This window comes from Mastomys coucha, unplaced genomic scaffold (genome assembly GCF_008632895.1).
Source record: "Mastomys coucha isolate ucsf_1 unplaced genomic scaffold, UCSF_Mcou_1 pScaffold22, whole genome shotgun sequence".
NCBI classification, from domain to species: domain Eukaryota; kingdom Metazoa; phylum Chordata; class Mammalia; order Rodentia; family Muridae; genus Mastomys; species Mastomys coucha.
The window spans coordinates 31,620,783-31,646,109 of NW_022196905.1; the positions used below are offsets into that span (position 1 = coordinate 31,620,783).

Genomic DNA, 25,327 nt, shown 5'->3' on the forward strand with positions numbered 1-25,327 from the left:
GGGGCGCGGGGCCTCAGTCCCCCTCCCTCGGCCTCGCGCTAGGATGGGGAGGGTGTGCCTGGCCTAATGCACCTGGCCCTTGCAGCATCCGGCCTTGCACCTTGCAACCTTCAGAGGAAGGAAAAAGATGCGGCTCTGTACTCCTCGCTTATTGATGGGATGGAAGGCCCGGCTTGGAGCTGCGCCATGATGGACGCACTGCTCCCATACCTCACTGCAGCTAAGAATAGCCTGGTGGTCCAAACTGGAAGCTGCGGCTTCTTAAGGGTTAACCGCAGAGGCCGAGCAACCCGAAGGTGGGGTGGTAGTGTGGGCTGAACATCTGGGCTGGGCCCCTGGGTGTGGCCGGAAACAAAGGAGGCCGGGTCTCCTAGCTTTGTCTAGGCGGGAGCTAAAGGGTGATGAGGTCAGACACTACATCCTCCACCGAGTTCCTGCCTGGTGTTAGAACCACCAAACAGTTGCCCAGAGATGGCAGCGCAGAGACTGGGGTGGCAATGCTGGAACATCCAGATTCTGGCAGGCGGGTTCCCAGAGCTGTTATTCCTCTGGGTGACTCCTGAGATTGGAGGGTGGAGACTCAGCTTCTGGAGTTTAAGGTCAGGGACAGCCCCAGGGCCCCTGCAGGAAGGCAGCTTCATCTTAGGGATGGCTGCTGATTTTCCCTAGGCACACGGCCAGTGTAACACCTTGCTATTTCTATGGCCTTGGAGAGGTCTTCTCAGGGGAGCGCTGTTAGGAAGCAGGGGAAGGTTGGTTAAGTGGGCTGGGAGTATGGATGAGAAGAAGGGGAGAGAGGAAACTTGGTTCCATACCTCTGTTTTGCTCTGGCTGGCTTTCACCCCTTCCTAACTGAGCTTCAGCTCTGGCCAGCATACCTCGGCTGAGCTCCCACCCATAGATGTGAGTAGGCATGGGTACTGAACCATGCCTAGCCAGTTTGCAAATCCTGTTAAGTAGGAGATGCCTTGAAGAGACTGTGATGCCTGTTTGCCAGACAATGAAGGAAGAAAGCCTGGCAATATTTGAACTGGTCCCAGCTGGAGAGCCTGCTGACCGTGGGCCCCTATCAGAAGAACTGAGGCAGGTGATGAGGTGGGGGTGATACAGGGACCAAAGAATCAATAGCTTAGGGTCCCTCTGGATTGTATGCTCCTGGTGGATCTGAGCTTCAGGGCACTGGTGTCTCAGGTTGAAATTCAACAGATGGCTGCCAGGCAGGTCTCTGGGAAGAGTTCCTTTGGAGTCGGTCCTATGGCTCTCAGTCTGTTGAGCTGCAGAGCCATCCTGCTGTGACCTTCTGCAATGGAGATGAAGGGCTCAGCCTTTACACCAGATGGCTGTGGATAAGTGTCCTGCTATGGTGGCTTTTTGAGCCTCACTGCTTTGATATCCATAGCAAATTCCCTCCCATCCCCTTGACAAGACTCATGAACAGTTGGGCCATCCAGCCAGAGCTGTTAGTGTGTTGGCACTTTTGGCCCAAGAAAGGCATGACCTATCTGCTGCTTTAATCTTATATGCAAAGCCGGCACTCAACTGCAGAGATGTTCCGTCAACCTCAGGGGTGGATCCAGTGGGCATGATGTGGAGGGTTGCAGAAAGGCTATCTCATATGCAAAAAGAGGCCCCTGAGAAGGCACTTGTTTCCTTGGCGCACCTTGCTTATCTTAATCACAAAACTTTGTGAAATAGCAAGGCTGGATGTGAATGGCTCTACCTTGTAAGACCCTTCCTATGTCTGAAGACCTTTTGCTAATGGCACACACACTGCGATGAGAATCAGGCTCCTTTTTAAAATGCCACAGCCTTCACCTGTTCCCTAGCAGTCAGTGGGGAACTTTGTAAAAAGGTACCTGGTCTCTGCTGGACACAGGGAGGTTGGGTAGGAGCTAACCTTAGCTCCTGTAGTTAGCAATAATTCATAGCTACTTCATAAATGGTGGTGGGTGTAGTAAAGGGGTCTGCAGGCAACTCCAGCAGGTATGTAGAGGACAGGGGTCAAACAAGATGGCTTTGGGGGAGACAGAAGGAAAGCCAGCATTATGGATCCCCACCTCTGCTGCCAAGTGGCTTCTCTGCACACCGAAAGCAAACCTTGGAAAAGTGAAAGGGGCTTTAAACAGCCTGAGGAGAGGCCTGCGGGAGAAGCAAACAGCACAGCTGCAGCCCCAGGTCTGTCCTGCAGGGTGCTGGATCACTTTGTGAGCCCCATGATTCTCTGTTATGGGGAGAGAACCACAGAGATGAAGATCTAGGCTCCAGTAGGGAATTCAGAGTTGTGTACCAGAACAGGAAACACAGATCTAGGCCAGGTACCTTATGGACAGATATGGGAATAGAATTAGGAAAATGATTTACTCCAGTTGGGTATGATGTGGAGTCATTTCTTCTTTTGAGTATTCCAAACCTTCCTGAGATGATGGGCAGGCTGGCCTGATGGAGAAGGAAGATGTGGGAAATACACACTCAGTCTCCTGTCTCGGGGGGGTCTGTTTAAAATATCGATGAACCTCTTTCAAGGGTGGATTTTTCTGTAATGAATAGCACAGGTGGGGGTTAACATAGCTGAAACTGTTTACAGATACCCACTGTGTTTAGCAAGTAGAGTATCTTGGGTGTGGCTCTCAGCAAACAAAGGCACAGGGCTCCCTGCTGAGGCAGAAGCTCTTGACCCCCAGAAGAGCCACAGAATGGCAGATACTTGTTCAGCTGTGTGCATGAGGGAGTCAAGGAGCTTGCGACTGAGCTTCTGATTATTATTAACAATGGGACTCACAGCTCTTGCTGTAGTCTTCATGACTTCTATTATCTCCCACATGGATCTTATAACTATGGGAAGAGGGCAGCCTAGGGGTGTTTATACATCAATCAGCATTGCTTCTCAAAGAGGAAACTGAGGTTTGAAGGCATGTAATGGCACGCCAGGTTCTTGTATTGGGCTATTGAGGGTGTGTTGATGTGTGTGTATGTGTTTATGTATGTGAGTATATATGGTGATGTGTAAGCGAATGTGTGTGCATCTTTAGTCAAACAATGAAGATGGGAGAAACTTATATTGTTTCAGAAGTTGTGACTTTAGTTTTGTAAAACATACGGGGAGGGATGGGGGAGAAGCCAAAAAGAAAGGGAGCTGCCCCCTCCAAAAAAAAAAAAAACAAAAACAAAAACAAAAAGCAAAAAAAAAAAAAACCCCAGCAAACCTATGAAGCATTTGGCTGGCTATCCCAAAGGGGACATTCACTTAGAGTAGATGTTCATTTATTCCCTGAGTCTTTGCACAAAGGATTCAGCACCATTTGGCAAATGGCCTGCGAGTCATACACCAGTACTGAGGATCTGGGAGGAGCAGAGGACGGCACATCAGGGCCACTGTGGGACTGTCCTAAACCTCTGCCATTCAGGACAGAGACAGAAACCCTTACTAATGTGGAGTTCATGGGCAGGGACGAATGAGCCCAATTCTAAGGAAAACATATGTTTATTACAAACAGATTCTTAAGGAGAGTTTCAGAAGGGACACAAAAGTGACAGGGCAGTGTCACAGCACAGTGATACCGTTTATTTATCTTTGCTCATTCTTTTAAATAATTAAAACAATTTTTTTTTGAGGCAGGATCTTACTCTGTAGCCCAGGCAAGTCTATAATTCACTCTGTAGCTCAGGCTGGCCTCTACTATTGATAACTCTTGTTGAGGTTTTCCAAGTGCTTGAACCACCATGCCCTGCAACAATTATTTCATGTGTTCATTACAAAGTGGATTTGGCCAATACTCAACTCATGGGAAACATTCAATGCCATACTCTCAAGAGGACCTGGCACACAGCAAGTGTCTAACACAGTAGTTCTCAACCTTCCTAATGCTGTGATATAGCTCCTCATGTTGTGGTGACCTCTAGCCATACAATTATATTTGCTATTTTTAAATTGCAGTTTTGCTACTGTTACGAATCATAATGTACATACCTGTGCTTTCTGGTGGTGTTAGGGTCCTTTGATCCCCCAAGAGCTTCCGACCCACAGGCTGAGAACTCGCTGGTAACGTACTTAGCTTCTTTCTCTATACTCATGAACTCCAAGGAAATGGAAATTTGACTCACTTTAGTGGCTAATATTGTTCACAGAGTGACTGCACATGGTCCCTTACCATCAGTGCTTGGCAACAGTGCGCACACCTGAAGTAAGGACAGGTTGGATCAGAACATGCCAGAGGAACTTAGGCCAAGGACCTGGCTAGAAGCAACAGGAGACTTCATGTGTTTCATAGTGGCATAAGCAAGAAGTTGGAACAGCATAGGTGAGGTCTGGGTTGTGAGGAAGATTAGAATTTTACACAGCCAAATCTGAGGGGCCTGAGAGAATTCCTAATGGCTGGGCAGCTGGTGATGCTTCTGAGTTGCAGAAATTGGGGCGCTTCCGAGGTAATAGAAATGACAAGGAGGTGTCTGATCTCGGGCATGTCACTTCCTCCTCTTAGATCTTGAGTTCTTTTCCTTACTGTGAAGTAGATGAGGTAGTTGGGGTTCAATGTTACAGGGTATTCTGACACCCTGTGGTCATAGGAAGAAGCTCGAAGCCTGTGAGCTGGGAGAATGGCTTCTTGGAAGAAGCAGAGAAATTATATGTTTGATTCCTGGGAGCTCATGCAGTGTCTCTACTCATTAGCCTTTCTCTACGGCCACATGAGTGAAATAAGACAAGTAATAACAGCCAACCCCCATTACTAATGGAAGAAACTTGTAGGATGCTGAGAATAGTGTCTACACAGAGTTAACACCACGTGGGTTAGCTGTCAGCATGACCATTGTGGGACAGTGTACAGGTGAGCTTTGTGCAACCTGTACAGTGCACATGACCCTGAGATCTCACTCATGCCATAAGCTGTAACCTTTCCACTGCTGCTGCTGTTAGAAGGAGCACCTGCCCCATGCATCTCTTCACTTTGAGACCCTGGCTGAAAGAAGAACAGAGCATGCTCACAGGCTTCCAGCTCCTCCCTATGAACTACACAGTGTAGAATGCCTTGTAACACTGAACTGGCAGCCTAAAAGGCCTTTAGGATCTTCTGTTCCAGCATGGCATATCTCATATTTAAACTCAGGGGGTTGAGCCCAAAGTCAGTATAAACTTGGAGTCAGTTTCCTGGAGGTCACCAGAGGTTTTATACAGGGCAGTTCTGGTGTCAGAAGAGATGCTCGTAATCATCTGTTGAAACTGATGCTGAGCTCATTACGGAAATGCAAGAGTCGTGGAGAAAAGATGCTGGTTCTCAGGTGGGGGCTTACTAAGAGGGTGGTCAACAGTACAGGTTGGAATGAGGGCGAGAGGCATGGGTCAGATAGAGACGGAACCACGAGGAGGTGCAGAAAGGAAAAGGTAAGCTGTTCCAACTGAGGCCGTTCTCAGCCCATGGGAGCAGATCGATGTGCTGGAACCATCTCTAGCTGGACTACAGGTCAGTGACAGGGTTTACAGACTGTTTTAGCAACATCTGTCTGCAGGGCCCTGAGTGCTCACAGGTGCTGAGTACAGCCCAGTTTCCTGCTGTGAGCAAAAATGAGGCATCTGGTGCTGACAAGACAAAGAAGCCTCAGAGACCATCCCCCTCCTCCCAGCACCAAAGAGAATGAGGTCAGGGCAGTGTATAGTGGGGGTGGTGTAGAAGGGTAAGCCTGTGCAATCAGGGATGCTAAGCGCCTCCATGAGACAAGGAAATGTGGCTGCCCACCTAGCTGGTGATATTTGGTATTTAAACCCTCTAGGAATGCTGCTAGGTTTTAGACTATTTGACTAGGTTTTATGATTAGAGAGACTGAGAACCATTTCTCTGGATAGATATAATGTCTAAGCCCCAAATTTTGCTCTGATCAAATTCGACTGTGAATTTGGTGTTGGTGTATTCATGAACTGGGGTGGGAAGCTGGGATACTTGACTCAGAATGTGACTCAGCAAACATGAATGGGGCTGGGGAGGTGGCTCAGTGTGTAAAATGCTTGCCATACAAGCCCGAGGGTTTGAGTCTGTATCCCTAACACCCGTGAAAAAGCTAGATGTGGTGGTACTCTGGGTGGTACCTATCTGTAACCCCATTCCAGTTCTGGGGGTTGTGTGGGGCATCAGGTGGTGGTGAGATAGGCAGATCTCCAGAGCTCACTAGCAAGAGCCTAACCAAATTTGTGAGCTACAGGTTCAGTGAGAGACCCTGTCTCAAATAATAAGGTAGAGAGCCATTGAAGAAGACATCCCCCATCAGCATCTGACTCTCCACATGCATGTTACTGTGTCGAAGGACACGTGCACACACCCAAATGAAGGGAGCACATTGGTGCTAGACTGAGTGAAGCTCCCAGTCCCATAGACTTAGCTCTCTGTTGCAGGAACCCAGAGTGATCTCCTAGAACAGGATCACCCTCCTTAGCACTCTGCCTTTGCCAGCAAAATATCTATTTTCTAAGGAACACCCTTCTTCTAGGTGTGGGGAGCTGTGAGCTCTTTGGTTAGTTTCTCGTGTCCACATGTTCCACTTTATCATAAGAACATGGAAGACTGAGAGAGTCTCTCCTTTTCAGCTTCTCTTCAAGAGCACCCGGCATTTGCCCATTCATCCAAGGAATTCTACTGTGTGGGTGGATAGGGGAGTCCACATGGTAAGCCTTGTTTCTTGGCTGAGTGAGCTTTTAGCTGCTCCTGCAATGGTTCTCTCTTAAACCCTGTCTGTGGGCTTAGTTCTGAGCTAGTTTGCATCATGAAGGAAGGGAGAGTGGCATGCAGGGCTTTAGAAACCAGGGCTCTTCTAGAGTGGAACCTGGGCAGCAGGGAGAGGGCAGACCTGCTTTGCCAATGAGCTTAGCTGGCTTTAATGATGGACGGCACCCTCTCAAGAACTGTTTATGAGTCCAGTTGAGTCACAGTATGTTTGACTTTACTCCCAGGGGCTTGACTCAGTAATAACCTGGTGTCAGAACTGGGTCAGTTCCAAGGCAGACTCAATGGGTCTGATATGGAACCACGTAGAGCAAACAGGTGGCTGCTTGAAGAACGTGGTACCTACCCTCAGACCTGGGGGGTATGCACGCATGTGCAGACATGCATGTTATTGCAGGTTGAACCCAGAGTGTCATGCATGCTAAGCAAGGACTCTACCAGCAGGTTATATCCTTAGTAGAATGTGTTTTCTGTCATAACAGATCCTGAAGGCTCAAGCCCTACATTCTACACAAATATTTGAATTCTGTAACCTCTGAGTTGAAGGGAACCTTATAAACGTGGGGAGGTTTTCTGTGTTTGTGTAAGAAAATGTCAACATGACTTATTCTCCTAGCTTGTGCAGGAATTCCAAATCCCTTCTCCTAGAATCTTGACAGTTATGGGAGGTCACACTTCACAGGGCAGCTGGGCTTGCTCTGGGACAGCTCTGCTTGTGTGTGTGTGTGTGTGTGTGTGTGTGTGTGCACGCGCGCGTGTGTGTGCTTCTTTTGTGAAATGCCCTTGTTTAGCTTGAGAAATCACTCAGTCCTCTGCCCTCTTGCTGCTCTCAGAGATTGTTACCTTCTCAAACCACCCCAGGTCATTCTCTGTGCTGAGTAGAATATGCTTGGCTTCTCTTCCTCTCTGTCCTAGTTTGCTTTCTGTTGCTGTGATAAACACTCTAACCGAGATTTTCTTCCCAATTTAGGGAAGAAAAGGGTTTGTTTGGCTTACACTTCCAAGTCATAGTCTATCGCTGAGGCAAATCAGGGCAGGCGCCAAAGCAGCAAATCAAAGACTGGTTTGGTTGCTGATCTATGCAGTGGAGCCAGGGAACCTGCAGCCAAGGAAGTACAACAGAAATCATGGAGGAACATTGCATGCTGAGTCACTCACAGGCTCAAGGTCAGCTTGTTTCTTTCTACAGCACCAGAAACCAGCCCAGGGAATGGTACCACCCACACTGGGCTGAGCCCTTCCACATCAGTTAACACTCAAGAAAATTCTTCATATGCTTATCAACAGGCCTGTGTGATCTGGGCAATCCCTCAGTTGAGGATTGAGACTCTTCTTTCAGATGACTATAGGGTATAATACCATACTGACAGTTAAAGCTACAGTATTCCCTCCCCTCCTTTTTTTTTTTTTTTTTTTTTAACTGAGCTTTATTTCTGGGTATATAGAGCAATAAGAATTCAAAATAAAACTCGAAGGATTTGGCACTAAATTTTAAATTAGAAAAACAAGGAAAATTCTTCCTACTTTTCCAAATGCCTCAGTGTAGATATATGGCCCCAAATCTTGGCTCTCTTAGGCTGGTGTTCAGTGTGTGGACAGCCTCCAGGCTTCTAGATCTTATCCTGGTAATCCTGCAAGGTCGGAGCTCTGACTACTTCCATTTACAGAGGAGAGGCGCAACCTGCAGAGGTAACATGGGGTAAGCTGTGGTCTCAGCACCAAGTGATGGATCCCTATTCTAGGGGATAAAGCTGAACTGAAAGATGGAGCACCATAGATGTGCTAGCCAAAGGTACAGACCTCACACTAGGGAGAGCTCCATATGGTACTAGAGTTAGGCTACTGGGATGAAGGTGGGGAGGCTGGGATGTGTGGGATGAGTGGATCTGGCAAGTGGCCCGTCCTTCAGAGATGCCCCAGGGAGAGGCACAGGTGGTGTTAATAGGTAAATATGGTGTGTTTTGGCAATGAAAGGGTAGGTCAGGCATGGAGGAGCCTGTTTCATTCTGTGTGAGTGGACACTGCTGAAAGGTCTTCATGAAGAGGGGTGAGACAGTTGGGTTTGTGCTTCATAAAGTCACTCTGTCTATCAGGTGGTGGAATCAAGAGAGGCAGATGTGAAAGCCAACCCAGGACAGGCACATCAATTGTCTGTAGGGACCTTTCTCAAGTGGATAGTGCTAGGGTCCCAGTTTACCATGGTTTGCCACATTGGAAGCTTCATCCTCCATGCATTGTGTTGAACACAATCTCATAGGTGGTAACAAGGGGAGTGGGCCTAACAGAAAGTGGTGATGCCATGAAGCCACGCCCACTTCTGAGTGGATGGGTAAGGTTAGTGAAGAGATGGACTAGATACAAGAATGAGCCATGTACACCTCTGGCTGATCGTGCTCCCCTGCCTTTCTGTTTCTGCCTTGGATGATAACACAGAGATCCTGTCACAGACTTGGCACCACACTCTTGGGCTTTCTAGTCTCCACAATCACGTGCAAAATAAACTTTTACTGGTTAATAAGCCGCCAGTTTCAGGTGTCCTGTGACAGAAGGTAAGACAGACGAAGAAAGCATATGGGAGGCTGAAGGATCTGAAGTTGAAAACACACATCTTAGCATGATCCAGCTCTCCACAGAATGCTAGTCAGATGCTTTGCCATGTGTTGCCCACAGATGAACCTATGTCAGTTGTGTCATGCATGGGCACTGAAGCACAGTTAGACATACACACATGACAGGGTCAGGGTGGCTGGACTCTGCATGGTGTCCTTAGAAGATGAGCCATGTCCTCTAGTGACATACATGTTCTGTGATATAATGAAGGCAGGAGGCATTGTCTGTTCTTAGCTAGGTAAGGCTCTATGCATAGTGTCTGACTCCCAGAGAAAGCATCCTTCAACACAGCCAAAGCTTTTTTAATGTGCCTTCCCTTCTTGGACCACATTCCCAGCAGGAATGAAGCTGAAGCATGGGATGAGGTGTGCCCTTGAAACTGACACAACAGATGTGGAGGGTCTACTATTGCTTAACTCATTTGGTGGGGGGCAGTGGAGGTTCATGCACCATCATTAGGGACAGTGAAGATAGCCTCACTCCAAGGTAATCCCCAGGAGTCAAAGGAATGGGAAGTCACAGTATAAGTAGGTGCCAAGTAAAACAGGTTCAAATTCTGGCACCATCTCTTAGATGTGTGACTTTGAGCAAACTGCTTGACTTCACTGAGTTTCCACATTCACAGCAACCAAGCTTGCTTCCTATGGGAATTTAAGAATTAAAATGAATATGGAGACCCATGTAGATCTAGCTAGTGCTGCCTTTTGTAAACAGGAGGAAAGACCTGCCTACTGGGGTCCCTGGAGAATGCACCATTTTACAGTCAGATATTTTGTCATTTGAGAGTGTCTCCTAAACACTGACCAGAACGACAGGCCTGAGATCCTGCTGTTACAAGTTGCCATGGAAACAGGCCTATGCTCTAGTCCTTGGGACTCACCCACATTTCACGTTTCTAATTCAAGAAGGAAACACCATCCTGCATCTGTCCAGGCAAAGGAAGGGTAAATGGGTGCTAATTAGACTGAGTTCCACACTGGGTTCCACTCCCTAGATCTGTCCTGACTATGGATGGGTAGGGTGCCACAAAGGCGATTTTGTGTGAATGAATAAACAGGTGTGTAGCTGTGTAGTAGCACTTGCTGCCAGGCAGCCTGGAGGGGCTGAGGCTTGGCTACCAATTGTGTTAGTGTGAAGTGCTTGGGCTGTACAGCTTGCAGCTGGCATGTGTGTTCACTGTGGCATTGGGCTGTACAGCTCACAGCCAGCGTGTGTGTTGGCTATTGCACTGCTGCATAACAAACACACCTACACCCTGCAGTTCACAGAGGTGACTATTTACTTGCTGCCTCAAGGGTCATGAGTGCTCAGCTAGATTTTCTCTGGGATACTGTCTGGATCGGGTTTGTTCCTCTTAGCATCTCATTTTGAGTCACAAGCCCCTTGGGTCATAACTGAAGGCTGGCCTGAACTACCTGCATCTGAAAGCCCTGCTTGGCTCATGCATAAAGTCTCTCCTCTTACTGGTCAAACCTCTTCTCAGGGCTGGTCTACAGCCATTGGGGCTGCCTGCCCTGGTCCCATCATGAAGCATGGCCAGGGCTGGGAAACAGGATTGAAAGTGAAAATCATGACCTGTTGCAGAGAGTTGACATCCTGAGATCTGGGGTTTTTTAGTGATGTCATTTGTTACATTCAGACAACAAGAATTTTGCCAAAAACACCTGGGCTGAAATTTTTACCAGATCACCCCAGAATGGTTTAGAGGCCATATAGACCTGGTCCTGGTGTTGTGCTATGGTCTTGGTCTCTGTCTGTCTTTCTCTCTCTCTGTCTTTCTGTCACTGTCTGTCTCTCTGTCTCTGTCTCTGTCTCTGTCTCTCTCTTTCTCTGTGATTGGATGAGTGAACACCTACACACTCTATTGAATTTTTGAGTTTTGAACGTGACCCTTGTTCACTGGTAGAGTCTGGAGAGTTGATAACTTTCTTATCTAATTTCCCCATAAGGGAAATTGTTTTTTGCTTGTGTTCATTCCTGACAGGCATATTTCCTCCAAGGTGGGGCCTCCATGGTTTTCTGTGAGGCTCATATCCATGCTCTCCCTTTAAGAAGGAACCCCTCACCACCCCCACTTCTCCTGGGAGTGACTGCTCAGTCACCTTGATCTTTGTTCTCCTATCCTTCCTGCTTGTGAATGTGGGAGCCTTCCCAGAATATGTGACCTGAGGACCAGTGGTGACACAGTCATTGACATCAGGGGCTAATCTCAGCACAAGCTGAGCACTAGAAGGAATAGGGCATGGGCCCCATTCTATCATTTGGAGAGTTAAAATGCTGAAAGGGTGGTAGGAGACTTGGCAGTTCTTGAAGTTGAAAACTTCTCTTCTGTGGGGATGCAAAAATAGAAACCTTTCCAGTCAGCCCAAGAAAAGCAACAAGGACCCACAGTGCTGGATGAGGTGAGGGGAGACGGGGATCTCCAGGTTTGGGTGACCTCAGGGCCATGTGGATTGTGTTTTAGGACCACGGATAGCACCTATGACAGGGATCCCTGCCTTGAGTCCAGAACACTATTTTCAGAGGTCCATGCCTGTGGACACTTTGTTTATGCAAGTGTTCCCCTCCCTGCTTTTAGAGCTTTGTAAAGTTCTACTCATATTTTGAGAACCCACCCCAGTCCCCTCTCTGATGACACAATTACTGCATTTCTTTGTCTAATTACAGCTTTTAAGTCTCTGCTATTTTTTAGATAACTACAAATGGCCAGCCAGTGATTTTTGGATAAGTGTTAGTTAGGTAAGGGCAGCACCTCTTTCTCTTCCTGTGACAATCTACAGATCATAGTAGGTTTTTATGCAGTTTCCAACAGCTGCCTTTGTGGAAAAGGCTAATTTCATTCCTACTCTGTGGGAAGAGAGCAGGACCCCGTGGGAGGTAGGATTCTGTAATGTAATTCCTCTTGGGAATAGACTTGCTGTATGATCTAGACTCATCTCCAGCTGAGTCTTAATGTGGCTGACTTTTCTGTTGTGTAGATAAGAATGTCTGAAGTGTTGAGTTAATTTTTGTAGTATAGCTCCACAAAATATTTCACATCCGTGTGGAGGACAAAGGCCTCCTGCAAGCTTGGCCCTCTCCAGTGGTTCTGGTAGCAGATAATGCTAGGCTTGGAGCAAAAGCCCTTCCTGTGGCCTGGACCACCCTCCTACTCACAAGACTATTGCTAGTAGAAGTGGCATTGCTACCTAGTGCTGGATCAGACAGGCCCTTCAAAAGAGGCATTCAGCAGCCCCGCCCTTTGTCAGCCTTGTGCTCCGGGTGTGCCCCTTCTCCAGCCAGTGGGGCAAGGCCTCCAGAGACTAAACGCAGGAGAGAGCAACTTGTCGTTTGTCAGTCTCTCCCACGTCCCCTCTCTCTTTCTTCTAGCCTTCACCCCTCCTTTCCTTGTAGATCATCCTTTGTTTCATTCGCTTCTCATTCCTTCCTCTTCAAACTTCTTTCTTCTCCTCCCATTTCCTGTTGCTGTCTGAGACCTGCCTCTCCTCCTACTTAGCAAATATTTGCTGAATACTGTGGGGTCCTAGACTGGTTCTGGGAATGTAGAGGAGATATGATGCACAGGGCTCTATGGCTGTAAAGTGAAGCCAGCAGCACATGGCTGTGTGGACACAGACAGGGGCAGTACAGGGGTGTTAGGTGAAAGTCTTTCTGCAGTGATGACAGGGAGGACACCAGGGCCATTTAATCCCAGGAAGACCCTTTTTTCCTCCAAGTACTTCCAGGTGAAAGTTGTGTCTTGCTTTTTTCTGTAACAGTTTATCACCTGTCCTTAAAACTCCCTAGAAACTATGTGAGTAGTCTAGTGATAAGCTGTTGGTGGTGTGACTATGCCATCACACTTGATTCTACATCCCTTATTGTATATACTTTTTTGACCTTTTCCTGGAGACAGTGTCCCGGCACTCAGTTTTGGGGTCACTTGATACATGTTGTAACCCCCTGCTCTTACCTTCAGCTTTCAGGACAATATAAGATAAGCAGTGACCCTCCTTCCATTTCCTCTTAGTTTCTTCTCCCACGTCACCATCATGTAGAGCCCAGACTCATTTTTGTGAGGGGCATTCATGCTCCCAGGGTCTCACACCTGGAGACCTTTCTCTGCTCCCCACTCTGAGGTTATAGATACTTGTGGGTTCAGTGTTTCATGCTTCAGCCAACCACAGATGTAGAATAGAGAACAGTATTTGCATCTGTTCTTAGCATGGACTCCTCCCTCCTGCTTGAGTTTATGTTCCTTAAACAGCACAGCCTCATGACATTTGCCATGATGTTTCCATTGGTCCAGTGATCACATAAATCTGTGGGATGCTTGATGCCAGTACTGAACCATTTATACGAGGGAGTGGGAACCCATGTGACATTTGTGGGCGGTCCTGGGGCCAGATCTCTGTTATATATGTGGGGGCTATACCCAGCCAAGGGGCTCCATCTGTAAATGGTTACCTACAAACGATAGTTCTTGCCACAGGAAGTGGCTGAGACTATACATCCCCCAGGTTTGTGCTCAGCACTGTTCTTGCCCTCAGTTGTTCTCAATTGGCTGTCTGCTCTGATGTTGCTTTCACACAAGGGTGGAAGAAGGATGTGTACCAGGCTGGACACAGCTACCTTCTGCTTATTGTTGTCACTGTGTAATGAGCCAGCACTTCCCAGAATATTCCATTGAGCTGTTGAATTTCTTCTTGACGTCTTCTCAAGTTTTTTCATTTTCTGTCTATTTCCTGAGGCAGTAGGTGGCTACACTACTATGTTCTTTTATAAATGCATGAATCAGTTCATGAGGGATTATTTGTTTATTGATTCACTTTTGCTGCATTGGAGATTGAGCCCAGGTCGTTGTGCATACTTGGCAAATATTTTCTCACTGACCCATGGCCTAAGCCTAGTGATATTTGTGTGTGTGAATTTGTGCATGCGCACGCGCGCGCATGTGTGTGTGTGTGTGTGTATGCACATATGCATGTTATGTGTGTGGAAGCCAGAAGACATCCATGAGTGTCATTCCCCAAGTGCCACTTGCCTTTTGTTTCTTTATACCAAGTCTCTCATTTCCTGTGTAATTCACTGATTGTAATAGACTGGTTTTCCAGTGAGCTGCTGGCATCTAATTTGCAGGATTTCCTGGATCACAGTCACGTGCCACCACTCCTCGTTTTCTTGAGGTGGCTTCTGGAGATGGAACTCATGCTTTTGAGCTTGCAAGGTAGGCAACTTTATCAACTGAGGCATCTCCTCTGCCCCACATGGGAGTTTTTATGATGAGAAAAAGGAGTTTTAGAATGCAAAGTCTTTGGATCAGAGCTATAATATTTCTAAATTTCATCTGCTCATGGAGTGCCATGAAATCTAAAGTATGAAGAGATTTTAAAATGTGTCACAGTGTGGTTTGGTGGATCCCATGTAGACAGAAAGTTGAGAGTCCTTGACCAGTCTGTGAGAGCACTGGTCACTTGGACAAAGCAGGGCTTCCCATGTTCCTGAGTTTAATCTGTCTGATACACACCGTTCTATGCATCAGTTACGAAGAACACGATTGTCAAAACACTTTTCCCAGATGTCTTCTATGGATATCATCCCACTAAATTGCTCTACCCTTACCCTGTTCATGGGAGGTAAGCTTCCATGGAAGAAGTTATATACAAAGTTCTTCAGACTCTTCATCATGTATCGCATGCTGCCAGGGTTAGGGCTTTGAGAGGAGACTGAAGCCTTCCTGCTGTGCCAGGTGGGATTTTCTGAACTTGCCACACCTGGCAACCCCAGTCTATGATGCCATGATGGCACTTTCTGGATGTCTCTGGAGTTTAGTAGCAATGGCTCCGAAAACCGCTATTCAGGGGTAGGGGAGATGGGTCATTTAGTAAGGGCTGGAGTGGAAGAGTAAATTTGGTCCCTGGAAACAAAAAACAAAAAACAAAAAGCAAGCAAGCAACAAACAAACAAAAAACCAGACAAAAATTATGAATAAGTTCTTAAGTGTTGGTGTAGAAAAACTGAAAATTTGGTCCCCGAAACTCACACAGAAAGCTAGATATGGTGGCTCAGGGTAATCACAGCACAGAGTAAACAGAGATAGATGAATTCCTGTGGTTCATAGACCTGCCAGCTTAGCATAATTGGGAAGGTCCAGGGCAATGAGAGATTGTCTCAAAAGAGCAAGACTAAATTCTGGAATATGACTAAATTCTCCATACATGTGTACACACCATCTACATGCACATGTGTTCCTTCACATGAATGAACACACACATACACACACACATGGAGAGAGAGAGAGAGAGAGAGAGAGAGAGAGAGAGAGAGAGAGAGAGAGACAGACAGACAGAAAGAAAGAAAGATGGGGGGACTGTTAAAAGCAGAGTAGCAACCATTTTCAGGAAGAAAGCGAGACAGACACCTCAATTCTTGCCTTGTGTACACATTCTCCTCTACAGATTTCCTGGTGTCTGTCCCCTGGTGGTCCCTCTCACATACAGAATCTGGAGTTAGATGGAGGGGTGTGTTTGAGCACAGGCTCTGCTTTGTGACTCTGGAAACAGCTGGCTGGGAATGACCCAGCACACTGCATTTAAATGCCTCCTTTCAGGCTGCGCCTGAGAAACCCACTATTAAATGTGACAAGGCAGACACTGCTCCCTGCTGCGTAGCAGCTGTGGATGACTCATGTTTGCCTGCTTCTGGTGCTGGAGAAACCTCACCTCCCACTTGTCAGTGCTGCCCCAGACACTCAGGGCCCAGTCCTCTTCTGTCTGATGCTTTGCACTGTCCTCCGAGGTCTCATGGGGTTGCAACATTCTCTCTGCCTCCTTCATTAGGAGTACAAGACAGGAGGTCGGACTGGAGGAGAGCTCCTGACTTTGCACCTTTCACTTTAGAGAGATTCCAGTTGGGGAGTGGAGGCTGCTCCATATTTTTTCCCTCTGAACAAATGATGTCATCTCTTTTCTCTATCCTCACATACTCATCTTTCAAGGACTAGTTCAGGCACCCCAGGATACCCATCTGCCCATCATCCTTCAGTATTTCCATCCATCCATCCATCCATCCATCCATCCATCCATCCATCCATCTTCCTCTGATCTACCCATCCATTTATCCACCTAATAATTCATTTTCCATGTCATCTATCCAGTTTAACTGGATCTATACTAATTGCACTTGGTGTTTCACACCTGCCTCCTTTCTCTGTTTCCACTGCCAGCTTCCTAGGTTCCCCTCATCCCCTGCTCTCCCCCAGGTGGTTCTGTCAGGGCTGTGTTTCAGGAGACTGGATTCTTCTGGTTCTCTGTCAGACTCTCCCTCCTCGAGAAAGGGGGCTTAAGACTCAGCTTGTGTAACCATGGAAGCAGTAAATGAATACACAGCCAAAATGGATAGCCTCAAAAATACGAATGAACAAATCTTAATGCTGAAAAATACCCTTGGTGAAATGAACATACACTTATGGATCCACAGGGAAGATCCTGTAGGCATTTAAAATCAGAACCAATGAAGAACATGTCATAACTTGGGACATACCCATGGCAAAATAGAAAGAAAAAGGCAGAAACTCTCTATTTCCCTATCTCTGGGCTTCACACAGTCTTCAGTGTGTATATAACATGGTCTCTCCCTCCTAGCTGTCTCCGTTTTCATTACCTGCTGTAGCCCAGCTTTCTTCAACTTATCTATAGGTCTGAACCTGTCCTACCTAACCCCAGATGAACTTGGAAGACACACTCTTGCCCTTCTGACCCCCATGAATCCCATGGCTTCTTAAACATTCTCCACTCATATGTCAGCCCAGCAGAGTAGACCTAGATGACCCATGTGTCCTCTGGCTCTTTAGAGCCTGGCCCTGACCAGGAGCCAAAATAATGAATCAGCCAACATGTGACTCAGGCAGGGGGAGGTCAGGATGGATGGTCTACAGTCAGAGCTGTGGAAAACAGCGAGCAATACAAAAACATCAAGATGTGTGGCCTGGGGCCATGTGTGAGGGGAACATGCTTTTAAATCTTTTTATTATCTTTTACAATTCACTGAACATGATTATTATCCTACTTAAAAAGTGGCTTATGAAATTTTTATTTTACAAATGACCTAGTTTCTCTAACGAGTGGAAGTCACGAGGGAGGGGCTAGTGTGGGCAGCAGGAGCTCAGAGAACTCAGTGTCGATGCACTGGAGGCTTCTCCTCCACAGGTACAAAGGCATTTCTGAGCAAGTCAGTAAGATTGAATATGATCTGTTCAGGTGTTGGGATAAAGGAATCGGTATTCATCAAGTCAGTGGGAATTTGAATCAAGTATTTAATTGGGAGCTTGTTTACACTTTCAGAGGGTAAGCCCATGACCTTTTGAATTGGCAGGCAGGCATGTAGGCAAGGCTCTGGACCAGTACCTGAAAGGTTACATCCTAATCTGCATGTTGGAGGCAGAGAGAAGGAGAGAGAGAGAGAGAGAGAGAGAGAGAGAGAGAGAGAGAGAGAGAGAGAGAGAGAGAGAGAGAGAGAGAGAGAGAGAGAGAGAGAGAGAGAGAGAGACACACTAGGGCTTGGAATGGGCTTTTGAAACTTCAAAGCCCACCCCCAGTGACATACCTCTTTCAACAAGGGCACACCTCCTAATTCTTCTTGAAACAGTTCTACCTTCTATGGAATAAGCATTTAGATATATGAGCCTATGGTGGCCATTCTTATTCTAGTCATTACAATGCTCATAAACATAAAATAAAAATAGATAAATCCTTAAAGGCCAAAACAGTCAAAAGAACATATAGGTCTTGTCTTCGCCATTGATCAAATGCATTGTTTTGCCTTTCAGAGTGACCGGCTCCTCATCAGAGGTGGACGCATCATCAACGATGACCAGTCCTTCTATGCTGATGTCTACCTAGAAGATGGACTCATAAAGTGGGTTGGCCAGAACAGACTATTACATCCTTAACAGCCATGCTGGGTGTGGGGTGGGCGGTGGCTGGGTTTCATCATGAATTCTGAGGGACCCATGATCTGAAGGATCATGATCATATCTGTCCCATTGCTCCTCTCTACCTTTGATATGAGGTGGCATAGATTTCCTACCCAACTCTTCCCTTGGGGTCTGGAAGAGGAAAGGAGGAGAGGAGAAGGCCACCATATGACCATCCTAGAATCCAGTATCTAGGAACAATGGGAGGAGTGTCAGGTTGGAAGAGGCCCTGCCAATAGGACCAGCCTGGAACCATGTGTGCTTTAGGAGGAGGAGGAAGAGGAAGAGGAGGAGATGGAAGAGAATGGGAAGAGGAGGATGGGGTAATGGGGTGCAATAGAAGACACCACTATGCAAAGCACAGTGAAGAATGGGGCTCAGGAATGTGGGCTGGCTCTCGCCTCCACTTCTTCTCATCCTGGGAAACTAGAGAATCCAGTAGGGAGGTAAGAATGGGCCCTACCATGAGTGCTTCCTGGGCACAGTAGCAAGGTGCCGAGCCACATGGTCTGGGGTTCTGTGGACATGCAGGTGTAGGTCAGTACAAGGGTTTACAGCCCATGGCAGCCTAACTGGGCTGTGCTGCTTTTGGAAGGGGCTCCTTTGGACCACTGCCCTTCCATTTTGCAAACATACTGAGCACTAAGTGAGATGATCCATACTATGTGAATAGGAATTTAAGCTCTGCAGAAGGTGCCAAGTACTCAGTAGGGCCACTTCTGTACTTAATGGACTGCATATCTTCCCTGGCTCCCTTTAGCTTCCATAGGATCCCATGTGCTTGTAGAAGAGACTGTGAGCTCAGGTGGGAACTGTGTAAGGGAGATGGACAGCATTCAGCTGTCACGCTTTGGATGTCATGTTTTGGATGTCCCCTGACACTCCTCCCCATACTCCATGCTGTGGGCTCTAGCTGTGGGGCAGCTCTTGTGTAATGCCAGAGTTCCTCAGCAGAACCCAGTTGCTCTGTGGGCAGGCTCATCTGGCCCATCCTTAATCTGTCCATTCTTACCTCTAAAGCCTCAGGCATCTGTGTTCTACATGGGATGGTTGCTCATTGGGGCTGGCATTAGGATTACCAAGGCAGTATTTTTCTCTCCAATATTGATCTAATGTAGAAAAGTCTAATGTAGAAAAGTCAAGAGGAGTTTAGGGTGTCCTTGTTTGGTTATCAAGTAAATTTGAAATGACATCTGGATCTAGTGATGTCATCCTAGTGAGGACATTGAAAGATGCTGAGCTTCCATTCTGGTCTGGCTGATGCTGGCCCTGGTGCCTTGACATTTCCACAGGGGCCAAGTTACTAGTTGCTGTGGTTGTTCCTCTCAAACCTGTTGTGGGCTTTCCTCCTGGGAGATGATTATAGGCTCCTGTCTCAGCAGGGACCAGATTGCTAGCTAACATAGCATGCCAGCCTGGCTCTCTGGGAAGCTAGGAGTCTCTCCTGTGGCTAGCATTTTTGGGCAGCTTTTCAGGGTAGGACCAGGAGCTTTTGTGATGCTCACAGCTGTGCTGTGATTGCTTGACTAAGGAGAAGGAGCTGTGCCCAGTGTGTGTAGCACTGTCCCTCAACCCAGAACTGTAACACACACACACACACACACACACACACATACATATGCACACATACATGCACATTGTTCAATCTCAAGTCCCAGATCAAGGGAAAGAGGTCCCTCTAAGAAGGATTCTCTTGTTTGTAGATAGTATCTTTGCCTTGTGTCCTCTCAGGCTTATCCCCTATGTGTTCCCTTGTCCTAACATCCTTTATAAAATGTAAATTATTTTATATTAGTTTTGAGATTATCATAATTACATTTCTTCCTTTTCTTTCCCCTCTTCATACTCTGTCAATTGGGTTCTTATTCTCTTTCTTCATTAATTATTATTACATGTGTGCATTTGCATATACATATATATTCCCAAATATAACCCATACAGTCTGTATAATGTTTCTTTTTTGTTTGTTTGGTTTTTTTTTGTTTTGTTTGGTTCGAGACAGGGTTTCTCTGTATAGCCCTGGCTATCCTGGACCTCACTCTGTAGACCAGGCTGTCCTCGAACTCAGAAATCCACCTGCCTCTGCCTCCCAGGTGCTGGGATTAAAGGCGTGCGCCACCACCTCCCGGCTTGTATAGTGTTTCTTGTATCTATGTTCCCACAGCTGACCACATTTGGCATCAGACAACCAATTGGTGTGCATTTCCATGGGGAGGACTAGCTCCCCTTTCCTCTGCATTCCTTCGTTGCCCGTAGTTCTTTGTGTAGGGTTGAGGCCTCGTGAACTTTTCTCTGTCCCCTTTGGCATGTCCAATGGTGTCATCTTTGTTCAGTTTAGGTCTGGGCAGTCATGTCAGTGAGACTCTATGATTGAAGCTCCTCTGACATTACTAGGAGACACAATCTCAGAACAAATTCCCTGATCTTCTGGCTCTTAGAGTTTTCCAGTCCCTCTTCTGCAGTGTTTCATGAGCTTTGGGTGCAAGAGTGTTTTGTAGACGTAACCATTAGGATTGGCCTCCGCAGCTCTGCACTTTGTTGGATGTGGTTTGGTAGCATTCTCTTTAGATGAGGGTTGAGGATGATGCTTACCTGTGGGTATAAGGACAGATGTGTAGATTGTTTTTAGGAATTAGGCTGGGTTAGTAGTGGCTTTATGTTCTTCTCCAAGGTCCATGACTTTACTAGCTCTGGGTTGTTGGCTAGGTTTTCAGTCCCAGACATGGTTTCCCTCTTATTGAGCAGTTCTTAAGTCCAATAATGGAGCTGCAGATTACCACCAAGGGATGCCTGCCACTGCTGATCATTGATCTAGGGTCATGATGCATGCTGATCGTTGGTGAAGTTCATAGGCATCACGGTTGTGTAAGGCGATTTGGTTGCCTTCCTCCTTATGTCTTTTTAAATGAATCCTCTTGGATTAGGGCCCGCCCTAGAGACCTGTTTTATCTCTGTGAAGACCTGGTCTTTATTACAGAAATATTCTGAGTTGCTGGGGGTTGAAGTCATAACATAGGAAAGCTAGGGGGACACATTTCAGTACTTAAGTGTTGGTGAAATCCTGTGGAACTAATAGATCCTGCTGCTGCCCCACTCGGTGGCTCTTCTCTGTATTTCTTAGGGAACTGTTAAAAACACATAAAGTTCCCTAGGGCTGGCCACTTTGTAGAGAGGCCAGTTTCTTCTTAGCTCTGCCATTACCCCTCTTGGAGTTTCCTAGCTAGCCTGGCCAGATGACCAGCCCTCCTACATTTCTGAATTTATACTATGCTGTATTCAAATATTAGACTGCAGGCTCTGAGCCCTTGAGAATGCTATGCCTGAGTCCTTCTCAGCCCAGGGCCCTGAGTCAACTTGGGAAACATGAACTTTGAGGAGCTGACATTATACAATTGGCTACCTTCCATTATTTTGCTAAAAACAAACAAACAAACAAAAATCAACCAACCAAACCAAGCCAAAGCAAAATTTCTTTGTTATTTGCCTCTAGACAAATAGGAGAGAACCTGATTGTTCCTGGTGGAGTGAAGACCATCGAGGCCAATGGCCGAATGGTCATTCCCGGGGGCATTGATGTCAACACTTATCTGCAGAAGCCCTCCCAGGGCATGACCTCGGCTGATGACTTCTTCCAGGGCACTAAAGCAGCGCTGGCAGGCGGAACCACGATGATCAGTGAGTGGCACTTTCCCTGGCCTTAGGGCCATGGTCCGTGAGCTCTGCCCTCCCCATCAGTACACACTGGGGTTCGGTACACCGGACCCTGTGCTAAGGGTTCCATGTAACTTCTTGTCACACCCTACCACAGTAAATACAGGTCATTGCTGTGGGTGCCTTTCATCCAGAACAAAAAGAGTTCAAACACATGGAGGTGAAATCTCTAAAAGTTATTTCACTGTGTATCTGAGTGAAATTGTTACCCATGTTGTGTGTTCAGATTGAGTGTTTGCACGTTCTTGGCCTCTTATTCAAGGAATCGAAATGAAAGCTCCTTTAGGTTTGCAAAAAGTATTGAAGAGGTGTTAATTCAAAGCAGAGTTAGAGAACAGGTCAGAATCCCCTGAGGAGGCAAGAGGAAGACACCCAGGGGCCCCATTATTGTTCAGGGCTTCTTTTTATGGGGGTTTAGGGAGATCTGGTTGCTAAGGGCCATGCTGAGGGTGGTTCTGTTGTGACTGATAGTATAGATCACATACTTACTTTTCTACTGTACAAATCCCTTACCACAATGGATCTGATTATCATTATATACATTTCTAAGTACACATGGGCATAAGGTGGTAAAGAGGAGATTCTCCCTAACAGTTCCTTTGAGAACACAGTTTGCCTTACCTGAACCAGTTCAGACTGAATAAGCCTTTCTGGTCTCCTACCTGGGCATAAGGAAACCACGATTGAATAAAACCTAAGACTAATGGTTGTTAAGGGAAGGAAAAATCTCTTCCATTACTTAGAGAAGGGTGTGCATGCAGCTCAATGCAGCTGGAGTCCTAGGCTGCTAACAGGTTGTTAGGTATGTTATTTAGAGTTGTGTGTATGTGTGTGTTTGTGTGTGTGTGTGTGTGTGTGTGTGTGCATGTATAGTATGTACAGGTGAGAGTCTCAGGCTACCAAGTAAATTATTATTTATTGGTATGAATATTATTCAAGGCTGTCCATAGCCCAAGCCAAGTGGAGTCCCAGGATGCTAAACTGTTCCCTATGGTTGCTTGCCTTAAAAGGACTAGTGAATCATAAGGACTGGTATGTAATATTAAAGATGTTTATTTGAGATTTTACTTTTGAAAAACTGAAAGTTCGAGATTCAGTGGTCCCTCTCCATTCAGCTTCTGGTGAGGGACTCCTGAGTCACATACTCCTGCAAACAGCATCATCATATGAATCCACATGTGATGATGGGAGGAGATCACAAGGCAGGGCTCACTCTCTTTAACAAAGACATCAGCTCACTGAGTGATCCCAGCATCAGTACCTTCTAGCAGCACAAATGTAGTGTCTCAGTCACCTTCCATCAGGCTCTACCTCTGAAAAGTTCCAGCATAGGAATCCTGGAGACCCAGCTTCAGACACATAAATCCTTAGTGGACCTACTCAGATCACATCTACGCTGAGTCTGAAACACCACTTACTATTCTGCACTCATATATGTGGACAATAGGGTAGTGCTGCAGTGGTCACTCCAGGCTGTAGCTGGATCAAGGCACTGGGGCACTTCATTTATGGAACCCATGCAAATGCACTACAGTCTACTCATGGCCCAACTTCCCTGAAGAGCTTTCTGCCTCAGCGAGGCAGGGAGACATTGGAGAGGGAAGAAAGCCTTGGGGATGACGAATACCAGTCCATTGCGGTACCCTGCTCCCTCTGTTTTGCTTTCACTTGGATCCTGTTGCATTGAGGTTTTCTTTTAAAAGGCAAGAGTTAGTTACAATATTCATTTGTTAAGCTCTCCTTCCAGAAATCTTATTCTCAAGCTGCCCAGCCTTACCTACCCCTGCAGTGTACACAAGAGACTACCTATGGCAATTGCCAGCAGAGCCATATGAGCTGTGAGAACCAGGAAGGTATGGCTTGGCTGACAAGACAAGTCAAGTCTATCTCTTTTCTAATGAATAGCCCTTGAACCCACTCACTGGCTAGGAGAGTGGATGGACTTCAGACCAGAGTGAGCTTGGAATTGATCCTCAGAAACTATGGAAGGATGGGCCAGGACTCAGCCTTGAGAAGCCTCAGCTTCCCTACGTGCAGGCTAGGTATTATAATTAACATTCCTAATGGTGTAGCCTGGTATTGATAGAGATGGAGATGATAGTGATAAAGGTGGTGATGGTGATGGTGATAGTGAAGGTATCAATGGACATGACTTTGAGAGGTAGTGATGATGAAGATAGTGTTAGCAATAGTGGTGATATAAACAGATATAATGATGGGTGCAGACTTATTTTTCTATTGGTGTGATAACACACCATAACCAAGGCATCTTATAAAAGACTTCAGTTGCTGTCTTAATTGGGGCTTCTGTTTTGTTGTGAAGGGACACCATGACCACAGCAACTCTTACAAAGGTAAGTATTTAGTTGGGGCTGGTTTATAGCTCAGAGGTTTGGTCTGTTGTCAGTATGACAGGAAGCCTAGCAGCATGCAGGCGGACATAGTTCTGAAGAGGTGCAGAGAGGTTTTAAATCTGTTTCCACAGGCAGCAGGAAAAGAGAATGAACCATTGACCTGGCTTGAGCTTCTGAAATCTCAAAGCCCATCCCCTGTGACACATTTCCTCCAACAAACCCACACCTACTTCAACAAGGCCATACCTCCTAATAGTACCACTCCCTATGAGTCTCTGGGGGCCATTTCCAAACCACTACAGTTGGGGTTATAGTTCCAGAGTGTTATGGAAGTGATGGCAGAGCAAAGTAATGGCAGCTGCAACAGCTGAGAGCCCGCATCTTGATTTGAAAGCATAGGGTAGAGAGCACATTGAAATGGGATGAGTCTCTTGAAACCTCAAAGTCTGCACCCAGTGACATATCTCCAACAAGGCCATATTTCCTAAACCTCCCCAAATAGTTCTAACACCTGGGGGCCAAGTATTCAGATGTCCAAATCTTATGGGGGACATTTCCTTCAAGGTACCCCAATCCACTCTCTGGTCCCCATAGGTTTGTGGCCATATCATAATGTAGCATGCATTTGTTTCAACTTCAAAGTTCTCGTATAGTATTTTCACATTCGTTCTCAAGAGTTTAAAAGTTCGAAGTTCAAAACCTCTTCTGGCAATTCAAGGCAAAACGCAATTCAAGGTAATCTCCTAGCTGTAACTCCTTAAAATACAAAAAAAGCAAGTCACGTGCTTCCAACATACAATGGCACAGGATATGCATTACCATTATAATGAGAGGAATTAGGCCATAGTAAGGAAACACTGAACCAAAGCAAGACTGAAACCCAAGAGGTCAAACTCCAGTTCCTGTAGCTCCATGTCTGATGTCAGAGGGCTTAGATGGTTCTGCCCTTCCAGCTTTGCTGACTGCAACATACTACCTCTCTCTCTCTCTCT

General features: G+C 46.6%; 1 protein-coding gene across 2 annotated transcripts in view; it reads left to right on the plus strand.

Moving 5' to 3' along the window:
* The window catches only part of Crmp1 (collapsin response mediator protein 1), a 50,314-nt gene that overhangs the window by 4,502 nt on the left and 20,485 nt on the right, over positions 1 to 25,327 (plus strand). For both annotated transcript variants that reach the window (XM_031341906.1, XM_031341907.1), the window contains exons 2-3: positions 18,124 to 18,212; positions 21,761 to 21,945. In XM_031341906.1, coding sequence (XP_031197766.1) covers positions 18,124 to 18,212; positions 21,761 to 21,945 — 274 coding nt within the window. The remainder of the gene's footprint in view (positions 1 to 18,123; positions 18,213 to 21,760; positions 21,946 to 25,327) is intronic.